Genomic DNA, 23,380 nt, shown 5'->3' on the forward strand with positions numbered 1-23,380 from the left:
TGTGTGTGTGTGTGTGTGTGTGTGTGTGTGTGTGTGTGCGCGCGCGCGCGCGCACTTACGCGCACTGGGTCTGGGACTTGAGCTCAAGGCCTGAGCACTGTCCCTGAGAGCTTCTTTTGCTCAAAGCTAGTTCTCTACCACTTGAGCCACACCTCCACTTCCTGTTTTTTGGAGGTAACTTGAAGAGTCTCACTGACCTTCCTGCCCAGACTTTCAACTGTGATCCTCAGATCTTAGCCTCCTAATTAGCTAGGATTACAGGGTGAGCTACCAGTGCCTGGCAAAGTCTGTTTTTGATAATTATCTTACTTTCAAGTCTTTGGTCTGTTTAAAGGCAATATTACGAGAGTACATCACAATATAGCTATCTTAAACATTAGACTGCTTGAGATTCTACAAGGATGGCTATGTTTTTTCAGAAGTTAAAACTACATAAATTACAGTAATTACTATTGTGGGATTTTTGTTGTTAAGTTTTGGAGATTCTATCCTAATCTCAGATTAAAAAGGAAAATTTGGCATATTGCTTTAATAAACATTCAAGTTACAAAATAAATTAGGAAAAGAAACCTCCAATTTATTTTCACTTATCTGGAAGTTGAAGTGGGCATATGGAAACACTAGTAGACAAAACATAATGGATTATCATTATATATTTTATGTTTATTGGCTTAAATATAAATATTAAATAAAGACTTTCACATTATAAAAGTTTCTAACTCAGTTGAACCCTGCCTCAAGTGAACATAAAATTCACAATGACATATAAATACTGAAATAATAATGCCCATAATATAGACTTCATTAAAAAGAAATGTGACCATATTATTTTGTCTGGGAACACCAGCATAAGTACCTGATTAGCATAATTCAATTATCAATTAATCCATGTCACTGAATAAGAAATAGAGTTAATATATCTAATCAAAAAATTATTTTCAAATATCATCAAATTTAAACCTAACGTTTTCAAGCTTAAAATCTGCATATTTTACTTCAGGAAACCACTTAGTTTCAATATGTTTTAAAACTACTGAATAAGGAATGTTTTCCTTCTAAGAATATTTTCATACCGCATTCACTGTCTAACTGGTCTTTTATTATCTATCCTTAACATAAATATAAGCCAATCCTCAGCTGAAAAAATTCTAGAAAGGTTAAGCAAAGCAAATATTTTTGTTGTTTCTTATTCTTTTTTCAGTTCTTTACTACATTGTCCCTTACACTTAGTCAAGGATTTACAAAACAGAATATTTTAAATATTTCAAAGTATTTTCCTCATGGAAGATGTTTTGCAGATTGCAGAGCCAAAAAATAGTCTTTTCACTTTGTTAAATCAAGCAACAATCTAGGAGCAATGGCTATGAGGAAATTCTCCTCCTCAAATTGCTCTATCTGTGTACAGTATATTAAAAGTATGAGTCAGAGAAATTTGTCTCATATTCTCAGAGGAGTTCATTATCATCACTAACCTTGTCCTGCAATCTTACCTGGCTTTGATAAACCTGACTGATACTATTGTAAGTGATACTTAAATCTGAGTATAAGAGAAAAGCTTTGTGTTTTAAAATTTTCTTTGCAACAAAAATATATGTAACAATAGAACAGAATCAAACAAAAAGATTAAAATGTAAACTGTAAATCTTTAAAACATACTAATGAATTTTCTTGAAGTGTGAATTTAAAATACTTAATCTTATACTTGAAGGTTCTAGAAACTTTTGTAGGTTCCTGATTGGAACTGGAGCTTAAATACAAGAAGAGTACTCACACAGTACTCTTCAGAAACTGTTCTCTGAACTAAAGCTGATAACATCCAGTTGAGGCAGCTCTTTTACCATCTGGCTCCAACATTAGCTAAAAAACAGGGGTCCCTTGGGATTCTATGGGAATCCAGACTTGGACTGCCAGTGTTTTTAGAGACTGGCTTTAATGCAAACGTATCCTAGCCATCCCAGAGGAGAAGCACTTTGGGGCTAAGAGTCTTGTAGTTGAAACAAAAACCAACCAACTGTCATAATTAGAAAAAAATCTGGGGCTTGCTTTATGAAATGATATGGAAACTAAATGCGTGTACAGATTCACGGGCATTTTATCTGTTATTCAATAGCCATGTGTTTGGATAAACACATGGAAAGCAATTTGAGAAGTGTGCCGGTAAGAGCAGGTGGTGGACTGTAAGACATTCCCTGACAGACGCATGGAATTAATATCCCCAGTGACTGCCGTCATGGCCCTATTATCTCACGCAGGTGTCTCCTGCACAAGGACTTTTACCAAGACTACTGTAGCTGTGACAAAGTAGGATCCACAGTCATCCACATGTGTCACTATGCCTCAAAATTCAGATTTTTCTTGAGTAGGGTGTTCCAAAACATTCTGCACAGTTGATACCCTGGTAAAGAACCTCATGGCCTGCAATTTCCATAATTATGTTACCTATTTTCCCAACCTAAAGGCTTATGAAATTGAATTAGGGTGTTCTGCTTTCTATAACTGCTAGTCCTGTTACTACAGTTTATTGTACTATAAACCTAGCAACGATGTGCTGTTATCAAACTAAGTCAAAAATTGAAAATGGTCTTTCCAAAGTACAGTAAATGATTTTATAAGAAGAAGGAAACAAAGACCATGAAAATTCTCCTTGATACACACTGTCTCCAGTAAATCTTAAAAATGGGTAAGAGAACTTATTTCCACCTTTAGGAAACAAAGGTTTAGTAATTTTTTTTATTTTAAATTTACTTTAACCTTATTCCTTCTGGGAGTTCATAATAAAACATAAATCACCAGAGAAAAATCTATGATCACCAGAGAAATCTATGACAAATTTAATAAATCCTATCAGGTCCCTATCTAATAATAAAGGATAGAAATTTACTATTAAACCACTTACATTCAAATATTTCAAGTATTTAATTATAAATACTCAAAGTATTTTTAATTCTCAGTATTTGAACATGCACATACACATGTGTATACACTGCATATATGTGTGCATACATTCATATATGTATATCTTCATATATACACATGTGTATATATATATATATATATTCCTAAGGAACATTATCATCAGGAGTATATTTAAGCATATGGGTAGATTCAGGAGCTTGGTGGGGACAAGGATGGTGGGGCAAGGGAGAAAGAGCAAGAAGGGAATTGTTCCACAACAGAAATGCAAGCTGCATAGCATTATGACTCTTGAGGAAAAAAGAATCAGAAATTTTATTAGCATGCCAACACTAAAAAGTAGCTTGAAAAAAATGGGAAGGGATCTGCTGTATAACAAGTCCCAGTGGAATTTTAAGGACAGTCTTTCAGTAATTTTAATACACTTGGACTTTCCTTTCTCTTTGATGCATACACTTGTCAATATTTCAGAAAACGAGTTCAATTTTATCTGACTCAACAAAGGGAGGTCACAGACAAACAGATGGCAATATGTCTATTGCCATATCTTGAACAAATTATAAACGACTGAAATTAATCAACCCCATTGTTCTGGTTTTTTGGGCCAAACGTGTTTAACTTCCCTAAAAGTAGAGAAAATAATTATTAATAAAATTCTATCTTATTTCAATTGTGACATAAATAAACTAGGCAACTTATAAATTCTTAAATATATGAGTGGATATGAATACTAAATCTCTAAAAAGAACTACAAATCATCCCACTGTATTACTTTTCTAGAAAATTTTCCTGCACAATGAAAACATTACTACTTTTGTAGTCCTACTATGATGCTAATGCTCTTAGCCAAAAGGGCGGGAATTATTGTCCTGTGATACCAATGGGTTTAATGAGATTCAAATACTTTAAATGATTTTCTCAACCACCAAACTGCTAATTTGAAACCAGAAATTAAGGTTTATTTTATCACAAAGCACACACTGAAAGAAGCTAAGGTGTGGTTACTTTCTAGATAAAACTAAATTTCTGTGCTTCAGACAGACAGAGGAAGGGGAAGAGGAGTAGATTATATCTAACATCTACCTAGCAAAGGAAAGCAAAACTTCAATCTCAATCACTTTGGAATTCCTGATTTCCTTTACATGTTTTGCACCCCAATATTTGGATAATATTTCAAAACTCAGAAAAGAAGAACAGTGGTATTTGACACAGTAAAAGGAGAGCAAAAGTTCTCAGGGCACAGAGAATCAGCAGTAGGTGATTTTTGGGGCTATTTGCTTAGCATGCTCAGGCTGAAGGCTAGCAACTCCTATGCTGGTCTTCAGAACATTTGCAAGAAGTAATGTAACTGCAGGAAGCCGTGCAACTGCAGGTGAGAGGAGCAGACCACCTAGACAATGCACTCTCACCCCTTGAAGGTAAACTTGTGGCTTGATGATCCAGGGGTTGGAAAACAGGCTGATCACTGCCTTGGCCAAAAGAAGTTGGGTAGAAGGGCTCCTCTTCACACCAGGAAGAAGGTAATAAGAGTCAACTTTGAACTGATGTCATTTTTAGCCCTAAAAACTTTACAAGTATATAGTCAACAATTACATAAAGTTGATAGAGGTGAAAGGAACTCTTTAGACACTATAGTTTCTGAATTTCCTTACTGTAAATTTCCTAAAAATTTATACGGTTATCTTACTTCTCCAAGAGTACAAGAACATTATACATTAATAGTCCATCATTCTCATACAATTTTTTTTTGCCAGTCTTGGGCTTGAACTCAGGGTCTGAGTACTGTCCCTTGGACTTTCTCAAGGCTAGAGCTCTACCACTTGAGCCTCAGTACCACTTCCAGCTTTTTTTTCTTCATATGTAGTACCGAGGAATTGAACCCGGGTCTTCATGCATGCTAAGCAAGCACTCTACCATTAGGCCAAACTCCAGACCTCTCATACAATTTCAAAACAACAAAGAGATGACCACTTTTAAAGCAGTTTTGAGCACCAACAGAAAGAGAAAAACAAAAAAATAATACAAATATTGGTTACACCCAAGTGCTCTGTTTAAGAATATTAAAGTCTTAAATGAATATTAAAGTCTTAAATGAATATATTTTCTATATTGTTACAACATATAATAGTGCAAAATTATGCACATTTCTGATTTTTATTTAAGTTGTAGAATGATAGATCCTCTGTGTGTTCATTAAATAGAAGGCATGCTACAGTTAGGTCACATTAAATTAGAACATACATTGAATGAGAAGCCTTATGCAAAATCTGTTTGCTATTGCTATTATTAGCTTATCAAACTATTGTAAGATGGATTATACTGAAAGTAGAGATAAAAGAGACAATCGTGTTTTATTTTATTAACCAGCTACATATCCAAATCAAATACACATTGATTTCTGTGGTGGAATATACTCATCTTTCAGAAAGTTAAGGGTATCTATAACTATTGATGTCAGGGTAAAGTTGTACCAATAAAGTAGTCAAGTTTTGGATGTGATAAGTATATCAAAAATATAAAGTTTGATTCTATGCTATAAAATACTGATTGCACGGGGTTGGGGGGAGGGAAATAGGGACCAAGACATGTGAAGAGGTATCAATGTATGGGAATTAATGCACCATCTATCTGGCAAATATCATGTAATCCTTCTATTAATTACAATAATAAATATAAGAAAAAAATCTGGAAAGAACCAAGCAGATGAAGAAGTACAAAGCTATTATTTTCTGTCTACCTATGGGCATATAGTTCATCAGGTGTAATGTGTCTGTCATCTTAAGATAGTTTCTGGCCAGGACACTATCATATTAATAAAGGAAGTACAGTGTAAATCCCCCCCAAAAAATATTGATTGCTCTTAGAATTACGAGTACCTAAGAAAACATAAGAAACATGTGAAATGTAAAAAAACATGAGATGGACTATGCTTAAGCATTACTAAGTGATATTTATAAATTGTTTCTTTAGAAATTATTGTAAAACGTAGCAAATTCAGAAGAATGATTTATTTCTAAAAATACACAATGATTTACTGACATGCTAAAAATAATCTTCCATTGGGAAAATTACAAAAAGATTATTACTCATAATAATATTCTTTTTTATTTATTTGTATGAGGAAGACATTTATATGGGTAGAGATGGTTAAGTAAAATTACCAGTAAATGTAAAGCAGAAAACAGCTCTTGTCAGAGTTGGAGTAGATTTCCAGCCTGACAGATACATTATTGGCCAGTCCAAAGCTATGGATTTACATCTGATCTTGGCACAACAAATCCAGAACTGACTCAGGAAAGATAAAGTCCCCAGGAGCAGCCTCAGCCTGTGACAAGGATATTAAATCAAGCCAGCTCCAAAGTGCAGCCTCCCCTTCTATTCTGGCTGTGCCCCTGGCAGCTCGCAAAGCTCTGAATAAGCACTTGTCATTCACCCAAGCAGTTTATTCCGCCAAGTATGTTTCTCCAGGGTTAGCAGTTAAAAGTATGTAACTAGAAGCAGCATTCTTAGCAAATACTTGCCTTCTACCCAAACCTATTTTTAATCAAAAGTTAATTTTCCCTTCTAGGAAATCATTTCAGATTCACAGCTTCTTGACATTTCTATCCTGCAGAAAACATATTTAGTTTGACTGCCCATATCTCTGGGGCATGTTTTCTACTTTATTAAAAACATAAGGGCCTAGATAAACAAAAAAGTCTGATTTAATTTATTATGTAGCAGCTATGGACAATCTGCCATAATTACATTCATGGCAGTCTCTAGGCAATGTCATATTCAAGTCACAGTTTTTCTCAACTTGGCGGGGCTCTCTCCAGTCTATGAATACAGAGACCATCAAAACTCTGGTATCAGAAATTTCCACAGAACTCTTTCAAGTTCCAACAGCAGTTAGTTCCAACAATGATACAAATCTTTCACTCGTTTCACAAATATTTAATATGCATTTTGCATGTGAACGTTACACGTGAATAGTTTTCAAGAATGGATGCATGGGTTTTCCCATCAGAAACATGGAATAATTGCTTGTTTTGTCAGGACAGCAAAGGAATGGATGATTAAAATACTGGAGATCTCCCTAACTTGGGGTTGTGTTTTCAAGACTGGACTTGAAATTACATTTTCAGTGTTACCACTATTGGTACAGATTTTCTTCCTAAGGGACAAGGGGTTGGAGGCAAGGTTTTTCATGTAGAATATTCCATTTTCTTTTCTAATAGAAAAAAAATAGGAATGTGCTACAGGCATAAGGGCAGAGTAAATTGTTTTTTTGAACAGAAGATATGCTGAGTGATAAAGACTTGTTTCAGCAGCTTTGTTTTTGAAGAATTCACATAGCTCCTGTAAATAAATTTAAATAACTTTTCTGTTACCTCAAAAATGACTTCTTTCAATGCCTTCTTTAATATAAGTTCCTCGTATTAGCACATCAGGGTTTTATAATGTCAACATGTTAATGAATCCTCTGAGAGTTTTTATGTCTCGCTTAAGAATATGCTAGATTCACAAAACCTAGATACATAAGGCCATACAGTATGACGCTAAATGAAAGGACCTCTAGGATATAGAAACAAAAGCCATATGAGTGATTGCTGTCCTTAATGTACTATGTTGTCTCTCATCTCTTTTGCTGTCCCTTGGTTATCTCATATTGTTACAGTATTTCATTTTGTTATCTGATATATTGGATATATGTGTATTTTGTTATTTGAAATTGGATAGGGAAGGGGGGAAAACAAGATGAGGGGTGGGGGTTAGGGTGAGGGAAATGGGGACTAAGACATGAGAAAGGGTATCAATGTATGTGAAGTAATGCACCTTCTATCTGGTGAATATAATGTAACTCTTCTATTAATTATAATAAAATATATGAAAAAATATGCTAGATTCGAATATAAACTTAGGCTAGGGGAAAAAAGATCAAATGGATTTGTAGACATTTAAACTGAAATAATAAGAACACTACTTATTCCAGAGATTACCATGTACATTTGATTGATTTCAAGTTTAAAAAGAGCAGCAAAAGATAGAAAAAAAATTGGCTGGGCTCCAGTGGCTCATACCTGTAATCTGAGTTACTCAGGAGGCTCAGATCTGAAGATCCTGGTTCAAAGGTAGCTCAGGCAGAAAAAAGTCTGTGAGACTCTTATCTTCAATAAATTACTCAGAAAAAACCTCAAGTAGTGCTGTGGCTCAAGCTATCTTTGAGCAAAAAGAGGCTCAAGGACAGTGCCCAGGCCCTGAGTTCAAGCCTCAAGGCTGTCAATAACAATAATATTTATTATTATTATTATTATTATTATTTAAAGATAGAAAAATTGGGGAAAACAGTTTTAAACAAGTAACAGATAAAGGCTAGAGGTAGCTAAATAGTAGAGCCTTTGCCTAACAGGCACAAGGTCCTGAATTCAATCCCCAGGACCAACACAAAAACAGAAAATTAAAAACATTTTAAAATAATAATTTTTCCTGCCACTGGAACATGTCACATTTGAGTAGCATAGATTTAACCTGATGACTAATTATTATATTTAAAATATCAATGGGGAGGCTAAAGAAGATGGTAAGTGAGAATGACTATTGCTCATGTAGATCATTTGCATGAGTAAAAACAGAACAATGAAATTTCTTGAAATTATTTTAAGGAGGAGGCTAGGGAAGAATGGAGAGACATAAATGGTATGAGACTGGTTGAAATACGTTGTAAGCATGTGGCAATGTAACCATGATATTCCTCTCTGTATAACTAATGTAAGCTAATAAAAAATGTTTTAAAGAAGGAACCGGGTGTGGAGAAAAATTAGTGTATTCTTACCTGTAAATGATGTTTTAATACTGTAGAGGTGAGTAGTAAATTTTCCACGTTGGACTGAAATAAATATATAAAGTATAGGAAATAGGAAAGTAGGAGGAATGAGGTTGATTGGAATTCACTGCTTACATGAGTGGAAACGTTGCAATGAAACTTCATGTGTGGATGTGTCTGTGTGTGTGTGTGTCTGTGTGTGTGTGTGTGTGTGTGTGTGTGTGTGCGCGTGTATAATAGATCTCACATCATCCATTTCATTTGACATTTAAAAGTGACAGGAAATATTACTTTAGTTAAAAAATTGATTACCTGACTTATGAAACTGCAACCACTCTGTAACCCTACCTTTATAAAAACAATGAACTATTTTTAAAGTTTGGTAAAACCTAAAGCTAATTTTTCTTCTTTTCTAGCTCTTTTTTACACCTAATAGATTAAATTCATGGGTAAAATTAATCTGACTTGCTAGAAAGAGTAAGGCCATCATATTTCGAGTTGTATTTTCTACATTGCAAGCTAACATAACGGAAAGGCTATGGATTTCATAAACCATAACCCCAAGTTAACATTTCAGCTCTTATACCAACCAATTCCATGAAACTGAGCAAGACAGATATTATCCAAAAGCTTTAGTCTTGTCAACTGAAAATGACAAAATAATTTATAAATTATTTATGCCTTATTTATAAGTTTTTCATGATGATAAAAATAAACACACATAAAATTCCTGTGATGCTGTATCAGAAACAAATTTGCTTATATAAGCAACTGATATTGATTCTTCAAAGTCGTTTCTTAACCTAATCTCTAAGTAATCCTAACTACCTCACATCAATGGATATTCAAGCATATTGTCAATGGGCTTGTTATTAGAAGTAACCCCCAAATTTAAAGTCAAATGCCCTGGGTCCAATATTAAAAGGGACTACAAACTGAGATCTGAAGTTGCCAAAGCGGATGCACTCCTTTGTGAAAGAACAAGCCCAATGAGTGGTAAGAATCCTACTGTTGCAGATACAATGAGGCCCCTCTTCAAAACACGTTTTGATTAGTATCTGAGAATAAAAGGGGATACTAACATTCCATTGTCCTCTGGCATATTATATAATTATCAACAGCTCACATGGTAGCTCATATATCTGGGAAAAATAACTAGACTGGAATGGAAATGTAAAGCTTAAAATTGTCAAGAATCAAGGTTTGACACATTCCTACCTTGGTTGCAGGTTTTTCCAGCATAGCCAGGGTGACACTTGCACTTGTTTGGCCCGATACATTCTCCATGTTTGCACTGTGGTTGGCACACAGCTGCGGAAAAAGAGTATTATGCATTATACTCAGGACAGCAGCATAAGACTCATAAAATAGCAGTGCCATCATCTAAGTGGTAATTAAAGAAAAAATGAAGAACTTACAACGAAGTGGCAGAAAGATATAAAGTCCTTGTTTCCTACAGACCCTGCATACAGTACACACAAACGTAGCATATATGTATTTATGCATATGATTGGCATAGGTATCACTTGGAGATAGAATAAAAATTGATTTACAAAGGCAAAGCTATGCATAATCATAATAGATATTTGTCAACAGTTACAACTTTACAATAACTTGCACACAGAATCTCTAACTCATTTTCTCAAATATACTTCTAAAAGGTGTTCCTCACCCAAAGATACTGAGAATGCATGAAATTAAGATAAAATGTCTGGGCTGGAGATGTGATTCAGTGATAGAATACTTGCCTAGTATGCAGGAGAAACCTTGGTTTGGATCATCAGCAACACATACACATTAAATTATATATATATGTATATTTGCTTATACCTATACACGTGCATAGTTGTGTATGTATATGTAACTACATATACATACATATGCATATACATACCAATTTTAGGTTTAAAACATGCATGTATGTATATATGTATTGCATATGTATTCAATTAATAAAATATATTGTTTGGAGTAATATTCCAAGTAGGAAATGATTCAAAGTGAAGCAGGTTCAAATGAGAACTCTTGGTATTTCAAGGATGTCTCATTTCCATCATCTCTTGGTCTTTTATCCTAAAATGCACTACAAGTGCTCTTCGGTTTACAATGGCTTGCTATGACTTCCCATAGCACACAGGAAGTTCTCATTTCAACATGTACTCTATCTTGTACACTTGGCTCCTCTTCCCTCGGGACCTCAAATTACTGTTAATCACCTTCGTCTTTTTATTTTATGTTATTCATTCTCTCCCGCAGGTGCTCCTCTGTGTGGAAGACATTCGGCAATTTCTGGGGCCATTGTTGATCGTCACAATGGGAAGGGGTGCCAGTGACATCGAGTGGGTGGAGAATACAGATTTTGCTCAATGTGTTGCAGTGCTCAACTCTCTCCAAAGCAAATGATCCAAGCCTCACTATAATGGCAGCAAGACTGGGAAATTTGGCATTCATTTCACTACACTAGATAATACAATAAACAAAAAAAATGCATGGTATGGTTCCTGGTTTCAAGCAGCCTGCAATCTCGATTTAAAAAAGAAAAACATGCTTAGCAGGAGGGTGGGAAGAAAATAGGGGCCATGTCATGAGAAAGGGTATCAAAGTTTGTGAAGTTATGCATCCTTTATCTGGTGAATATAATGTAACCCTTCTATTAATCACAATAAAAATTATTTTAAAAACATGCTTTTAATTCAAGGCAATATTTATTAGCAAAATGGGTAGCATTTATGAAGAAATCACTCCATAAGCAAATCCATCCAGATCTGTACACAAGTCTCACAGGAGATACTTGTGTTAAACCATGAAGCATGCAAACATTGAAAGGAACTACTTGATAAGAAAATTACTTAGCATAGTTGATCACAGATAAGTCAGAGATCACTCAAGAGACTAGTATGGGTAAAAAGGCTGACAATGTTTCTGGGAAGGTGAGAAGCAGTCGTTGGTGGGTGGCATCAGAAGTTTCAAACGTTAATTCACACTAAATGAAATGTGGAGCTATTCTAAGTTTGTCATCATCAGGAGAATTAGTGGACCAAAATAAAGCTCTGGGAACATCCACATAATTATATACAGAATGGATGGGAAAACATCTAGAGGCAGAAAAGGCAGTTAGAAGACAAATGAAGTCATTCACGTTGGACATGAGGAAGGCACAATTTGGGATGATGACAGGAAGATAAACTTCAACACCAGAGTGAAAAGTGGTTAAACCTTTGAAGATCCAGAGAGAAGGAGTTAACAATGGCCAAATGTTTCAAAGCTTTAGAACACTTGCTCCTCCTCCTTTCAGCCATGCTAGCCTTTGTCCTAGGATATGCTCCCAATTGCCCTTCCTTTGAAAGTCCTGCAAGTTCAACGTATGTGTTGTATTGTTTTCTGCATCCCCTCACTGACACTCGCTAAGCCTCCCTCACATTTACAGGCTTATTTGCTAATTTTACTTCCTGTCCATTTCTTGCACCAACGTAGCCTGAGTCTCTACAAATAAATGCTTAAGACACAGAAGCTCTAGAGGTATTAGACTAAAAAGTTTACAGAAAGAAGATGAACAGAGAGAGTACATAATAGAGAGATAGAGTTGGAAAAATCCTTAAGACCAGATATTGGACATGACATTTAAAAGGATGGAATTTTGTTCAGTTTCATGAGGAGAAATGAACTATCTCAGAGGGCTTCCAACATCACCTACAGTAGATCATACATATAGCAGACAGTTTATACTATGGACAGATGTTTAAAGTAGGTTATAGAGACAGTTACTCTATATGTGACATTACAATCTTAAATAAAGGATATTACATAAATCTTAAGGCTTATATATGAATACAACTTGAATAATCAAATATCACTGAGGTACTCAAAATGCCATATTTTGAAAAAATGAAGTAGGTATCTTAAAATTCATTAGCTATGTCAAGATATTATAGCCTTTTAGAATAGCTGGGATTTAGAAATATATCTACAAACATGAAAAAGTAGCTTAGAAAATACCACTTAAAAGCATGAAGAAGTGCATTTAGAACACTTAGAAGAGATGAGTCTTCTCCCCAGGCTTTCTTGTCCTCTGACCAATCGCTGGCTCCATAAGCATCTACTTATCAGGTGTGCTCTGGTTACTAAAGAGTCTTTTCCCCCTCCCTTTTTTGTTATGTGTTCTCAACAAAGTACCCTAATCTTGGGCACAGCAAAGCCATACATTCCAAGAGGTCAAGACTGTTAATGTGAGTTCAGTATTTTAAAGCAAACTGCTAATTGCAGACTCTTCACTAAAGTAACCAATAATTACAGATTGGCCAATGGCTATTAAAGGCAATAGGATAGTCCCGAAGCTAAACTAATTAGTTTCTTCCCAGAAAGGGGAAACTTTGTAACATTTTGCACAAAGGGCTTTCTCCTATCATCTTGTTGTCATTATGTCTGGGTAAAATTCAGCAAATATGCATGGAATACTTACTATGTACGATATATTATGCTAGACAAATGTGCAGAGATGAGTCACAGAAGTTATGAAAAATTAAGTGTGTAGCTAATTTTGTTTAAGCCATGACAAGGGCTAGGAGAGATAAAGGAACAAAGATGTGTGGGTAATTACAGTTACAGATGCTGGAAAAGCCTCAGTTGAGAACTGTACGCTGAGCAAGTGTCAGAGGTAAGAGGCAGCTGGGATTAGACTGAAAACCTTTCAGAATATGAGCAGAATGGCAGAAGGAGATGTGAAGAGGCTTCTCAGTGAGTGCAAAGTGTCTGGGGGCTGTGCTGTAAAGTGCTTCCAACAGCACATGTATCAAAAGGAGACTAAGATAGATCATAAAGAGCCTCGCTGAATTCTTTGGATCCTTACCAATATCTATCTTTCCCTTTTTCCCTGCTTTAATGCACAATGACTTTTTGTATTTTTGTACTTTTTGCTTTAGTACAGAAGTAGTTAGCAAGGGGAAACTATATTTTCCTATCTTCCTTGGTAGCTACAGGTATCTAAATGATTAAATTCTGGCTACTCCATATGTAAGAAGAAGTGATCAGGTAGGGTCTTTGGGTCCTGACAAATATGTCTGCCTCTGTATTTCTATCTGGAATGCAAAAGGCACGGTCGAATAACAGTGCTATTTCATGATCATATGGTGATCCTGAGAATGGAAGGAAGAGCAAGAGGTAAAATATTACTCTGAATTCTTTGTGCCACTGTTACACCCAGCCAAGTATCTTTGAGCACTGAGCTGTGGAATCTGGACTTAATCTATTTATTAAAAAGTCAACAAAGACTGTGTATGTGTGTATGCATGCTCATATTTATGGATATGAGTGTGTATATACATGTCCATATCATATTTTTCAAAAATATATACACATATAGTTATAGTTATAAATATATCTTCATGGAAATATAAAGGAACTTCATTTCTACATCTAAATAACTAGATTAAAAATATGAATAAGATTTAAAATATTAAACCACAGAAAAAATGACTTCTAACTTTCATATAAATTGGTCTTTCTTGTAATAAGTTGCTGGCTCTTAGGAGCCAGCAAAACCAACACTTGGAAGCATATCTTTGTGAATAGTAAATCATTCACCTGTTCCTAAAAACAGAAAATAAATTAAAAAGATCTATTTTCATTTAGTAGTACAGTTCTAAAACCATCAACTACAGCTGATACACTAAATTTGGAAGCAACAATGTGTCTATTGATGCCATAAAATCAGCAAAAGGAAGATTGTTTTTCTGCTTCATCAGAGAAATCAGAAATCTGGGCCATACTGATGGCCCGCTATCACTAGCTCAGTTAAAGCCAGGTATAGATCACAGATAGGACAGTTTTCTTTTGCTTTCCAAAACCAGTTTCCAGAACTAAGCCCAAATAAATCAAATTCAAAACTTCTTAACATTCCTGTAGCAGAGTCTCCAAGATGCCCTTAAAGTGGCCTTTACGTCACTGTTTTAACCAGAAAAAGAAACAAGTCTCAACTGGCAAACCAAACATAGCTCTTCATGTCACATGTCCAAACCTCTTCTGTTTGACTACACACTCTAAAATGTGACTCAAAAAAAAACAAAACAATCCCATCCTAATAGATGTTAGTAGGGTCCTGAGAACTGCAACATTTTTTTCTAACTGAGACAGAAGTATTAAGTTATCATATTAGCCAGGGGCAAACAAAACCCCAATGACCATCCTACAGTCTTTTATAAGTAAGCTAACCATACTGGGATCCAAGTGCCAAAGTATGGGGGGAAAAAAAAGAACACATTGAGAAGCTTACGGAGATAGGGAGTCAAGAAGGTGACAAGGCAAAAGCAGCCCAACAACCTCAGGTATCATTGAATGGGCATTCTTCACATAAATAAAGTCTTCAAAATTCTAACAACCATTTGTTAATTTTCCAATCTACATAATGTTGCTATTCAGGCATGGAACTACTAAAATCAGCAACAAAGAAACTTGTCTTGACAGGTGCTAGTGCTTCATGACTGTAATCCTTGGAGGCTGTAAATCTCAGGAGGTTGAGATCAGAGGATTATGCTTTAAAGCCAGCACAGGCAGCGAAGTACAAGAGACTCTTATCTTCAATTAAGAAGCAAAATGCGGGTGTGGAGATATGGCTCAAATGGTAAAGTATGAGAAAAGCCAAAAGCTGGGTGAGAAACCCATGCAAAAGTGTGAGGCCCTGAGTTCAATCCCCAGTATGGGGGAAAAAAAAAAACAGAACCTGATCTCCCAGTTTATTCTGCTTAGAAACAAAGTGACAGGGAAGCAAGGAATGGTATAGCAGAATAGACAGACAGACAGACAGACGACAGACAGACAAGATAGAAAGAAAACAAAGAAATTTCAAATCTCAGTACTCCAATAGTGCCACAGAATTCAGACTGTGATAGAGTCATTTGAGAAGAAAAGAAAACATAATTAGAATATCTTTTGCAAAGAGCACAAGTGGCTAAAAGCAGCCTGAAATAGCTCACTACTCTATTAATAGGACCTGGGAATGGAGGCAGAGTTTTACTGGCATCCAGTGAAAAGGGCCTTAGGACGACACATCTCACATGTAGAACAAGACAACAGAAATGCTATTGTCCATGAGCTCCACAACTCAGCTCTCCCAAAATTCTAGTATCTAATTCTAGCTCATCCAAGTTCTAGTGCCAAAATGCTGTGTCAATTCCATGATGTTCAAAGTCATAGTCCTGCTGAAGTAGAAAAATAAAAAAGTTAAAGTGGTTTGGACTGTTATTAAAAAGGCTGCCTGCTGAATGCTCTCATGAACAAAACTGCAAACCATTTCACATGGCTGACTGGATTTATCCTCACGGAATCCAAATATGGCAGAAGTGAGCAGCCAACATGGAAAGAAAGTTAAGACCCAGGTCCAAGCTCACTCTACCACAGTTCCTTTGGTGTTCTGAAACAGAACAGAACCACTTCAACAACTGGAAGGAATCTGTAAAAGAGAGTGACATTAAAGAAAAATGCTAAGAAGAAAAGTAGAAGGGAATCGACACTGAGGGCCTATGCCTATAATCCTACTCAGGAGGCTGAGACCTGAGGATTACAGTTCAAATCCAGCCTGGGCAGGAAAGTCCATGACACTCTGATCTCCAGTTAAGTGAAAAGAAGCTGGACATGGATCTGGGGTTTAAGAGACAAATCATTAACCTTGAGTATAAAAACTAAGGGATGGTGCCCAGGCTCGCAGTTGAAGCCCAGGTACACACACACACACACACACACACACACACACACACACACACACACGGGGTAGATAATGGTGATTAATTATGTAACTATGCCCAGGACTTAACTCAGGGCCTGATCATTATCTTAACATTTTTGCTCAAGAATGTCACTCTATCACTTGAACCACACCTTCACTTTCAGCTTTTTGGTGGTTAATTCAAGAGTCTCCAGGACTTACTTCCTAGGCTGACTTCCAACTTCAATCCTTAGATCTCGGCCTCCTGAGTAGCTGGCATTACAGGCATGAGCTGCCAGCTTCTGCTCTACCATCATGTTTTTAACTTATCCTCCGCAGTGCTAAAGATGACATTCAATACTACATTTCATGATCTGACTACCCCCTATTCCACCAGCCTCATCTCTGAGCACGTGTACATAACTAGCTAAATGTAATTCATGGGAAGTAATCATCTCTGATATCTCCACACGGTCATAGGGAATGCCATCTGTACCCTTCTCTACTGGAATCACATCTAGTCTGGTTTTAACACTATGTCAACCATTACCATACCAAGATATGCTTTAGCTCCTTATATAAAATGTATTTTCTTCTCTGATGATTTCATAAGCTTCTTATATACTCCTATCATAAACTATATAAACACATGTTTTTATGTATGCATGCGTACCTCATGCTACATATTTGTAGGGTTTAAGTCCATTTCTTTCAATGTACAAGTACCTCTTCTGGAACACACACAATCTTCTGACAAGGACAGCCATGACAGGTGTATAAGGTATTAAAAGAATACAGAAGACAGAATTCTTCTACAAGGAAGAAAGAGTGGGACAGATGCCCGGAGATGCTTTTAGGAGAAATTGTGAGCTGAATCTTAGAGAATGAGTAGAAACTCACCAAGAGAACAAGTGAAGAGACTTTTACTCAGAATGAGCAGAATACAACAGGCAGGAGGCACAGAAGGTCTGAAACACAATGGCAGGGCACTGTGATAGCAGCAACCACTAAAATAACCCTTCAAATAGAAAGCAGTTGTCAGCCTGAAAGAGCCTTGCTCTTAAGAGTCAGGAGACTCCCCACGGTTGTGAACAGCCAGTAGAATATAAACAGAAGATGGCACAATCAGATTACATATTCATGTTTCCACGAATGTAAACTAACTTCTTTTTTAGAAGCTTAAGAAAGGGTTAAGTTCTATGCTATAGAATAAGGTCAAAAGGTAGGCATACAAAGAACCTTTCCCCAGTAAGCTTCTTTTCCTGGAAACTACCATCCATTCATCAAGATCACATTTTTATCATTGTATTTATTTCTTTTATATAGAAATATGTGGTCCTTACTTCTTTACTGGCTAGGCACCAATGGCTCACACCTGTGATCCTAGCTACTTAGGAGCACTGAGATCTGAGGATTGTGGTTCAAAGCCAGCCTAGGTAAGAAAGTTCTTGAGACTCTTATCTCCAATTATCCAGTGAAAAGCCTGAAATGGAACTGTGGTTCAAGTGGTAGTGCACTAGATTTGAGCAAATAAGCACAGGGACAGTATATAGGCCCTGAGTCCAAGCCCCAAGACTAGCACAAAGAAAAATAAAGTATACTGAACTGACTGGTATAAAGATGTGTTTTCTTTATGAAATCAACAGTCCAGCAGAACCAATAACCAGTCCACAAGAAACCACTGTATAACAGTATGAATTAGGCTACACACAAGTGTCACAACATGTAGAGAGGAGACAAATTCCTGGCTGTGACAGTTAGGATGGCATTCAAAAGAAAGCAGCAATGAGCTATTTAAAAATAAATGAGAAGCTAGGTACTGGTAGCTCACTCTAATCCTCTCTACTCCCAATGCTGAAATCTAAGGATCATGATTCCAAGGCAGCTGGGACAGAAAAATCTGAAGGAGACTCTTTAATTCCAGTGAACCTGCTAAAAGTCAGAAGTAGAAATCTGGCTCAAGTGGTAGGGCTCCAGTCTTACATGGAAAACCTAAGCAATAGTACAAGGCCCTGAATTCAAGTTCCAGGACCAGTACACAAACACACAAAGTAGCTATCCTTTCTTCACATGGATTCACTTATAGTCCAACATTTGCTTAGAAAGAACAATGACACAACGCAGAAAAAGCCAGCCAAAAGGGATAAAAGATAAATTGCTTATAGAGATTTTTTCCATCCCTTGATTGAAACAAATGTAGTGATCTTTTTTTTTTTCAACTGTGAGGTCAAAGGATAAACAAGAATTTTTTTTCAAGAAATTACTATGATACTATTTCATCTAATACAGACCATAGTATTGTGGCAATCCCACGTTTTTCTGTTTAAAGCTGATCTAGTATGGCAGATCAATGAAATGATCAGCGACGTGCTTATCAATGCTACTAAAGAGCAGAAAGGAAGGTTAGAGTTCAGTGGTGGAAGAAAACTGAAGCAATTCTATGCCCTCAGATGTTACTCTGAACTCAATCACGCATCGAAACTTTCTACTTTCGAGTCTCAAAGGTGAATCAAACATCTTCAAAATTGGTGTCATCACTCCCTCCTTCTCCTACATGGACCTCTAACTCACCAAAGCACAGTTAAAACCCATCAGGGCCTTAATTCCATTATTTGTCCTTTCCATCAGCACCACTACCTCTACTGAGCTAAGTCCTGAGGTAAGTGCTGTACTTGTTTTCTTATTTGAGCCTCATTTTAAAATCCTATAATGTAAGACTACTATCTACATGTCACCCAAATGGACTCTGGAAACTCAGAAAAGTTAAGTTCCTAAAAGATCACAATTTGTAATGTCAACACTCTCTGTCCCCTCAAAGCCCTGATCCTGTGTTACTCTCCAGCCTTTATTTTTAGTATCATTTAATCAATTTCCTGAACTTTTACTCTCAGTGTGGGTCTCAAATGTTTCCTATTAAAATTCTCAATTAAAAGCATTTTCTGTGATACATATGATAATATCTTGCATCAATTATATGAAAGTACATTGTCTTCTTGGAACCAATTCCATTTGAACATTAGCATTTCATGTATTGCACCAAAGTTTTCCACTAACATGTCATAGGGTGATTTGTTAAGTAGCATTTATTCACTGCTCCAAATATCTGAAACAAAGAATGCTTTATATACCAAAACAATAGCATATAAACACGTATGTGTTATTAAAACAGCTTGTATATTTTACACAGTAAGAATGTTTCTTACCTGAATTGTTCTATGAAGAATTAATTAATATGAAACACATTTCCCTCAGGTAAATGATAGGCTGATGTTAGTAATTCCATTTGGTGGACTAAGTTTTTTGTTTGGGGTTTTTAAAATATTGTATTTACTTCTTTAAATGTTAAAAATTTAAACTGTCCTTTAGGTTAGAATGGAGGTCAATTTATTAGATTTATAAAACAAGAGGAAACTGAAAGGGAAAAGCTGAATGTAACAGCTGAATGAAAATTAACATAGTATAATTAAAAATAGAATTAAGTACATCTCTAAAAGAACAGTCTCCCTGCCACCCCCCAAAAATGCAAGTGGAAAATAACTAAGGTTAAGTGTTGTTTATAGCTTTAGAGAGTTATTATTTAGAAGTTATGCCTTTCAAGACATAGATTAGCCAAAGCATTTCAATAAATAGGTTCATCTAACCTTTGAGCTGGCACCTTATCCTTGCTATTCTCTGCCTTAAGACGTAGAAAGCTGCAAAACAAATGTCCAAAAAAAGAAATTCCAGATCTTTTCTCTGTAAGGAGGCTGGGCTTGGGTATTTATCAACTTGTTACATTCCCGGAGACTTACACACATTCAACTTTCAGTGCTTTCTGAAACAAAAAAAAAAGTCTAGGACATGTTTAAAATAGTAATAATTTAGTCACCATGTTGTTATTAAAGGCATTTTGTAACAAAAAATATTAACCAATAATTAAAGTTCTGCTATTCTTCTGCAGTTGGAATTCTAATAAAATATCTCAGACCTTTGGTTACACTGGTATAATCCAATCCAATTTTCAATTCCAATTTTTGACAATATTAATTTTTGGTTCTTAGAGACAGTATCCTTTTATTTAAATGAATGTTGGATAAGATATCTGAAAAAGAATTACAACTTTTAACAATTAGCAACCAGGGTTGGTAGTTGTTAAACTGACAGATCTTTACTTACCTGCCTCTCACATACTGTATTTTTCCTTCTCTCCAGACTTGGGGAGGAAATATTAAGGTTGATTTTTTTTCATCCCTTTCACTGGATTTTCTTCTTGCAAGGCTGCTTTGGTTGTCAATAGCAACAAGAATTAACTATGAAAGCTCAGCCATTTCACTTGAGGATGCATAAATAAGCCAGATACATGGAAGGAAAGGGAAAAGACTTGAAAAACTAGTAATTATGGTCAATATTCAACCTACCAAGATTCCTGGAAGGAAAGCAGTGATTTTATCGCTTCTGTTTTGGAATAATGCCTTTCTTCCATAAAAATATAAAATGTCAACTTTATCGTGTCATTTTATGTTTAATTTAAACATATGAAAGGAGCCTTGGTTGTAGAAGATAACAAAAAAGATATTCCATATAAAATTTGATTCAATGAGTAATATTTAAACTTGTAACCCAGAATGATTGATCTATATTATAAAGGCATAAAGTACATGTGTCTGATAGACCTTTTTTTCCCATGTTGGTTAGGTTTGCAGCAATTAGTGTTTTTATTGCTGTTTCAATTTTGAAAGAACCTGTCCATATCTTGATGGTCAACATATTTGTTAAAAAGGAATAATGAAGCAAATCAAATGCAATCTGATTTACAACTGAAAATGAATCAAAGGATAAATTAGATTCTGGATCACATAGTAATGAAAAGTGTTCATTTATGCATGGTAAAGAGAAAATTTATAAAAGGATACCGTTTCTTTCAATTTTCAATGCCAATTTTGAATGGGGTAATTTATTAGGAAAAGTGTTTTAACCCAAGGTAAAACAAGTATTAAAGAATAGCAAACATCATTATTTTCTAACTACCTATCTTAGTTCTATGAAACTAAACAGTTCTACTATACTTCTTTCTTCTATCTTAAGCTTGGGCCACATTTTTCCTATTTAACATAAATTAGCCTGGACTTACACCACAAATTTTACAGTATAATTATGTATATCTGTTAAGACAACATAAAATTTTAGTCCACATTCCATACAACTATATTTTAAGTAAAGAAATGCTGAACTTGGAACAGACTGCTTCCAGAATATTTCTCTATTCTTTACTGATTAATCAGAAAATTTCCATAGGCAGCTATCATGCCAATTTTTGGTAAAGGTACCAAAAATAAATGGACCCCATGCATCTGTGGAAGGGCAGAACTTTGGGATGCATTATGAGAAGCCCTAAAGTGGAATTCATTAGCAGCACAAAACATTTCTTTAAGAAATCAGTCTTAATCTGACAAAGAGGGGAAGCACTACTTTGTTTTTCATATTTCATACCACACAGCTGCAAAATGCTGCTTAAATTTTAGAGTTCAATCTATAAAGTAAGAGGAAGGCGGGCAGGTCTTGGTAACTGTTGCTATCTTACTGTCCTCAAAGAAATAATTTCACATATGAAAATAATCTATTTTATGACAAGAAATAGGTTTTCTAGAGAATTGTAAACAAAAGGACATAGGGGAAACTAACTTTCCATTGATTACGGTTTTTGTCTCAGAAAATGTGAGGGATAGAGTTATATTGGGCATTCCAGCTACATGCTGGTATCATTGTTCTTTAATCATGGCTAGTCAGAATGATGAAAACTAGAGGATCACAGATTCAAGCCAGTACTGGAAGAAAAAAAATCCACCTTCAAAGTAGTTAGCAAAAGCCAAACTTGATGTGTGGATTGAGTAGTAGAATGCCAGACAGCTTAACAAGCATGTTGTATAATTATGAATTTAATACACAAGGATTCCAAAATTTATGGGCCCCCGGACAGTGGTTTTCCAAGGAGCAAATTTACTTTTTCTATATTTTCTGAATGGCTGTTCATTCTAGCCCTCATCGTATGTCTTTTTAGTGACTTTCCTTTGTTTTCATTGACTTTATATATTTACTATTTTCCAATTTGTCTTTCCCAAGAGAACTAATAATTTGTTTTTCTATTTGTTTACCTTCTGCATTTCATCTAGTATTTAACTAGAAAAAAGGGAGTTTTAGATCACTTATTGCTGTTTTTTGTTGTTGTTGTTGTTTTCTCTGTCATGAGGCTTGAACTCTGGTCCTGGGCGTTGTCCCTGAGCTCTTCAGCTCAGCCACAGCCCCACCACTGGTTTTCTAGTGGTTAATTGGAGATGAGAGTCTTAGGACCTTTTGTGTCCGGGCTGCCTTTCTACTGCATTCCTCAAATCTCAGCCTCCTGAGTAGCTAGGCTTATAGACATGAGCCACCGTGCGTGGCTGTTGCCCTCCTTTTGAATGTTCTGTCCACCTTCATTAAAAATAAAAATAAAACATATGAAAGAAAAAAAAAGAAATCAGTCTTATTTTCTCTCAAAATGTTTCTCTACAGCTGTTTCAGTTTGTCACTGGAGTCAATTCAGGCAGCATTTCCAGCAAAGGTACACAGTTACAACTTACAACTGTAGGGTTGACTATCTTTTACAACTGGTCCCAGAACCACTGTTTCAATTTATTGAAGACCTCCATCTGATAATATATGCTTTACTCTGCATGGTTAAAATTAATAAGTTCTCTGATAACTCTATGAAGTTGCAACTCACTCAAAAATTAATGAGCACTCTGATAATATTATGAAATGGTGACTCATTCAAATCAAATGAAACTATTCTGATTAATTTTTCTTGCCTCTTTAATACAAGTTTACACTTTGGAAACAACCTTGAAGTTGAGACTGCTGAAGAAAAGGAGGTGGTTAGTGCTCAGTGATAGGGCACTTGCCTAGAATAGGAGAGGTCCTGGGTTCAATCCCCAGGAAGAAAAGCAGAA

General features: G+C 35.7%; 1 protein-coding gene across 4 annotated transcripts in view; it reads right to left on the reverse strand.

Annotated features, from left to right (window-relative positions):
• The window catches only part of Npnt (nephronectin), a 59,651-nt gene that overhangs the window by 25,342 nt on the left and 10,929 nt on the right, over positions 1-23,380 (reverse strand). Inside the window, exons 3-5 of one of the 4 annotated variants that reach the window (XM_090356721.1) lie at positions 20,057-20,107; positions 9,938-10,030; positions 4,323-4,415 (exon numbers count right to left, since the gene is read on the reverse strand). In XM_090356721.1, the coding sequence (XP_090212847.1) occupies positions 4,323-4,415; positions 9,938-10,030; positions 20,057-20,107 (237 nt within the window). The remainder of the gene's footprint in view (positions 1-4,322; positions 4,416-9,937; positions 10,031-20,056; positions 20,108-23,380) is intronic. The other 3 variants (XM_090356722.1, XM_090356723.1, XM_090356724.1) reach the window with 3 other exon arrangements.

Source organism: Megascapheus bottae, chromosome 23 (genome assembly GCF_031878675.1).
Source record: "Megascapheus bottae isolate mThoBot1 chromosome 23, mThoBot2.hap1, whole genome shotgun sequence".
Classification (NCBI taxonomy): domain Eukaryota; kingdom Metazoa; phylum Chordata; class Mammalia; order Rodentia; family Geomyidae; genus Megascapheus; species Megascapheus bottae.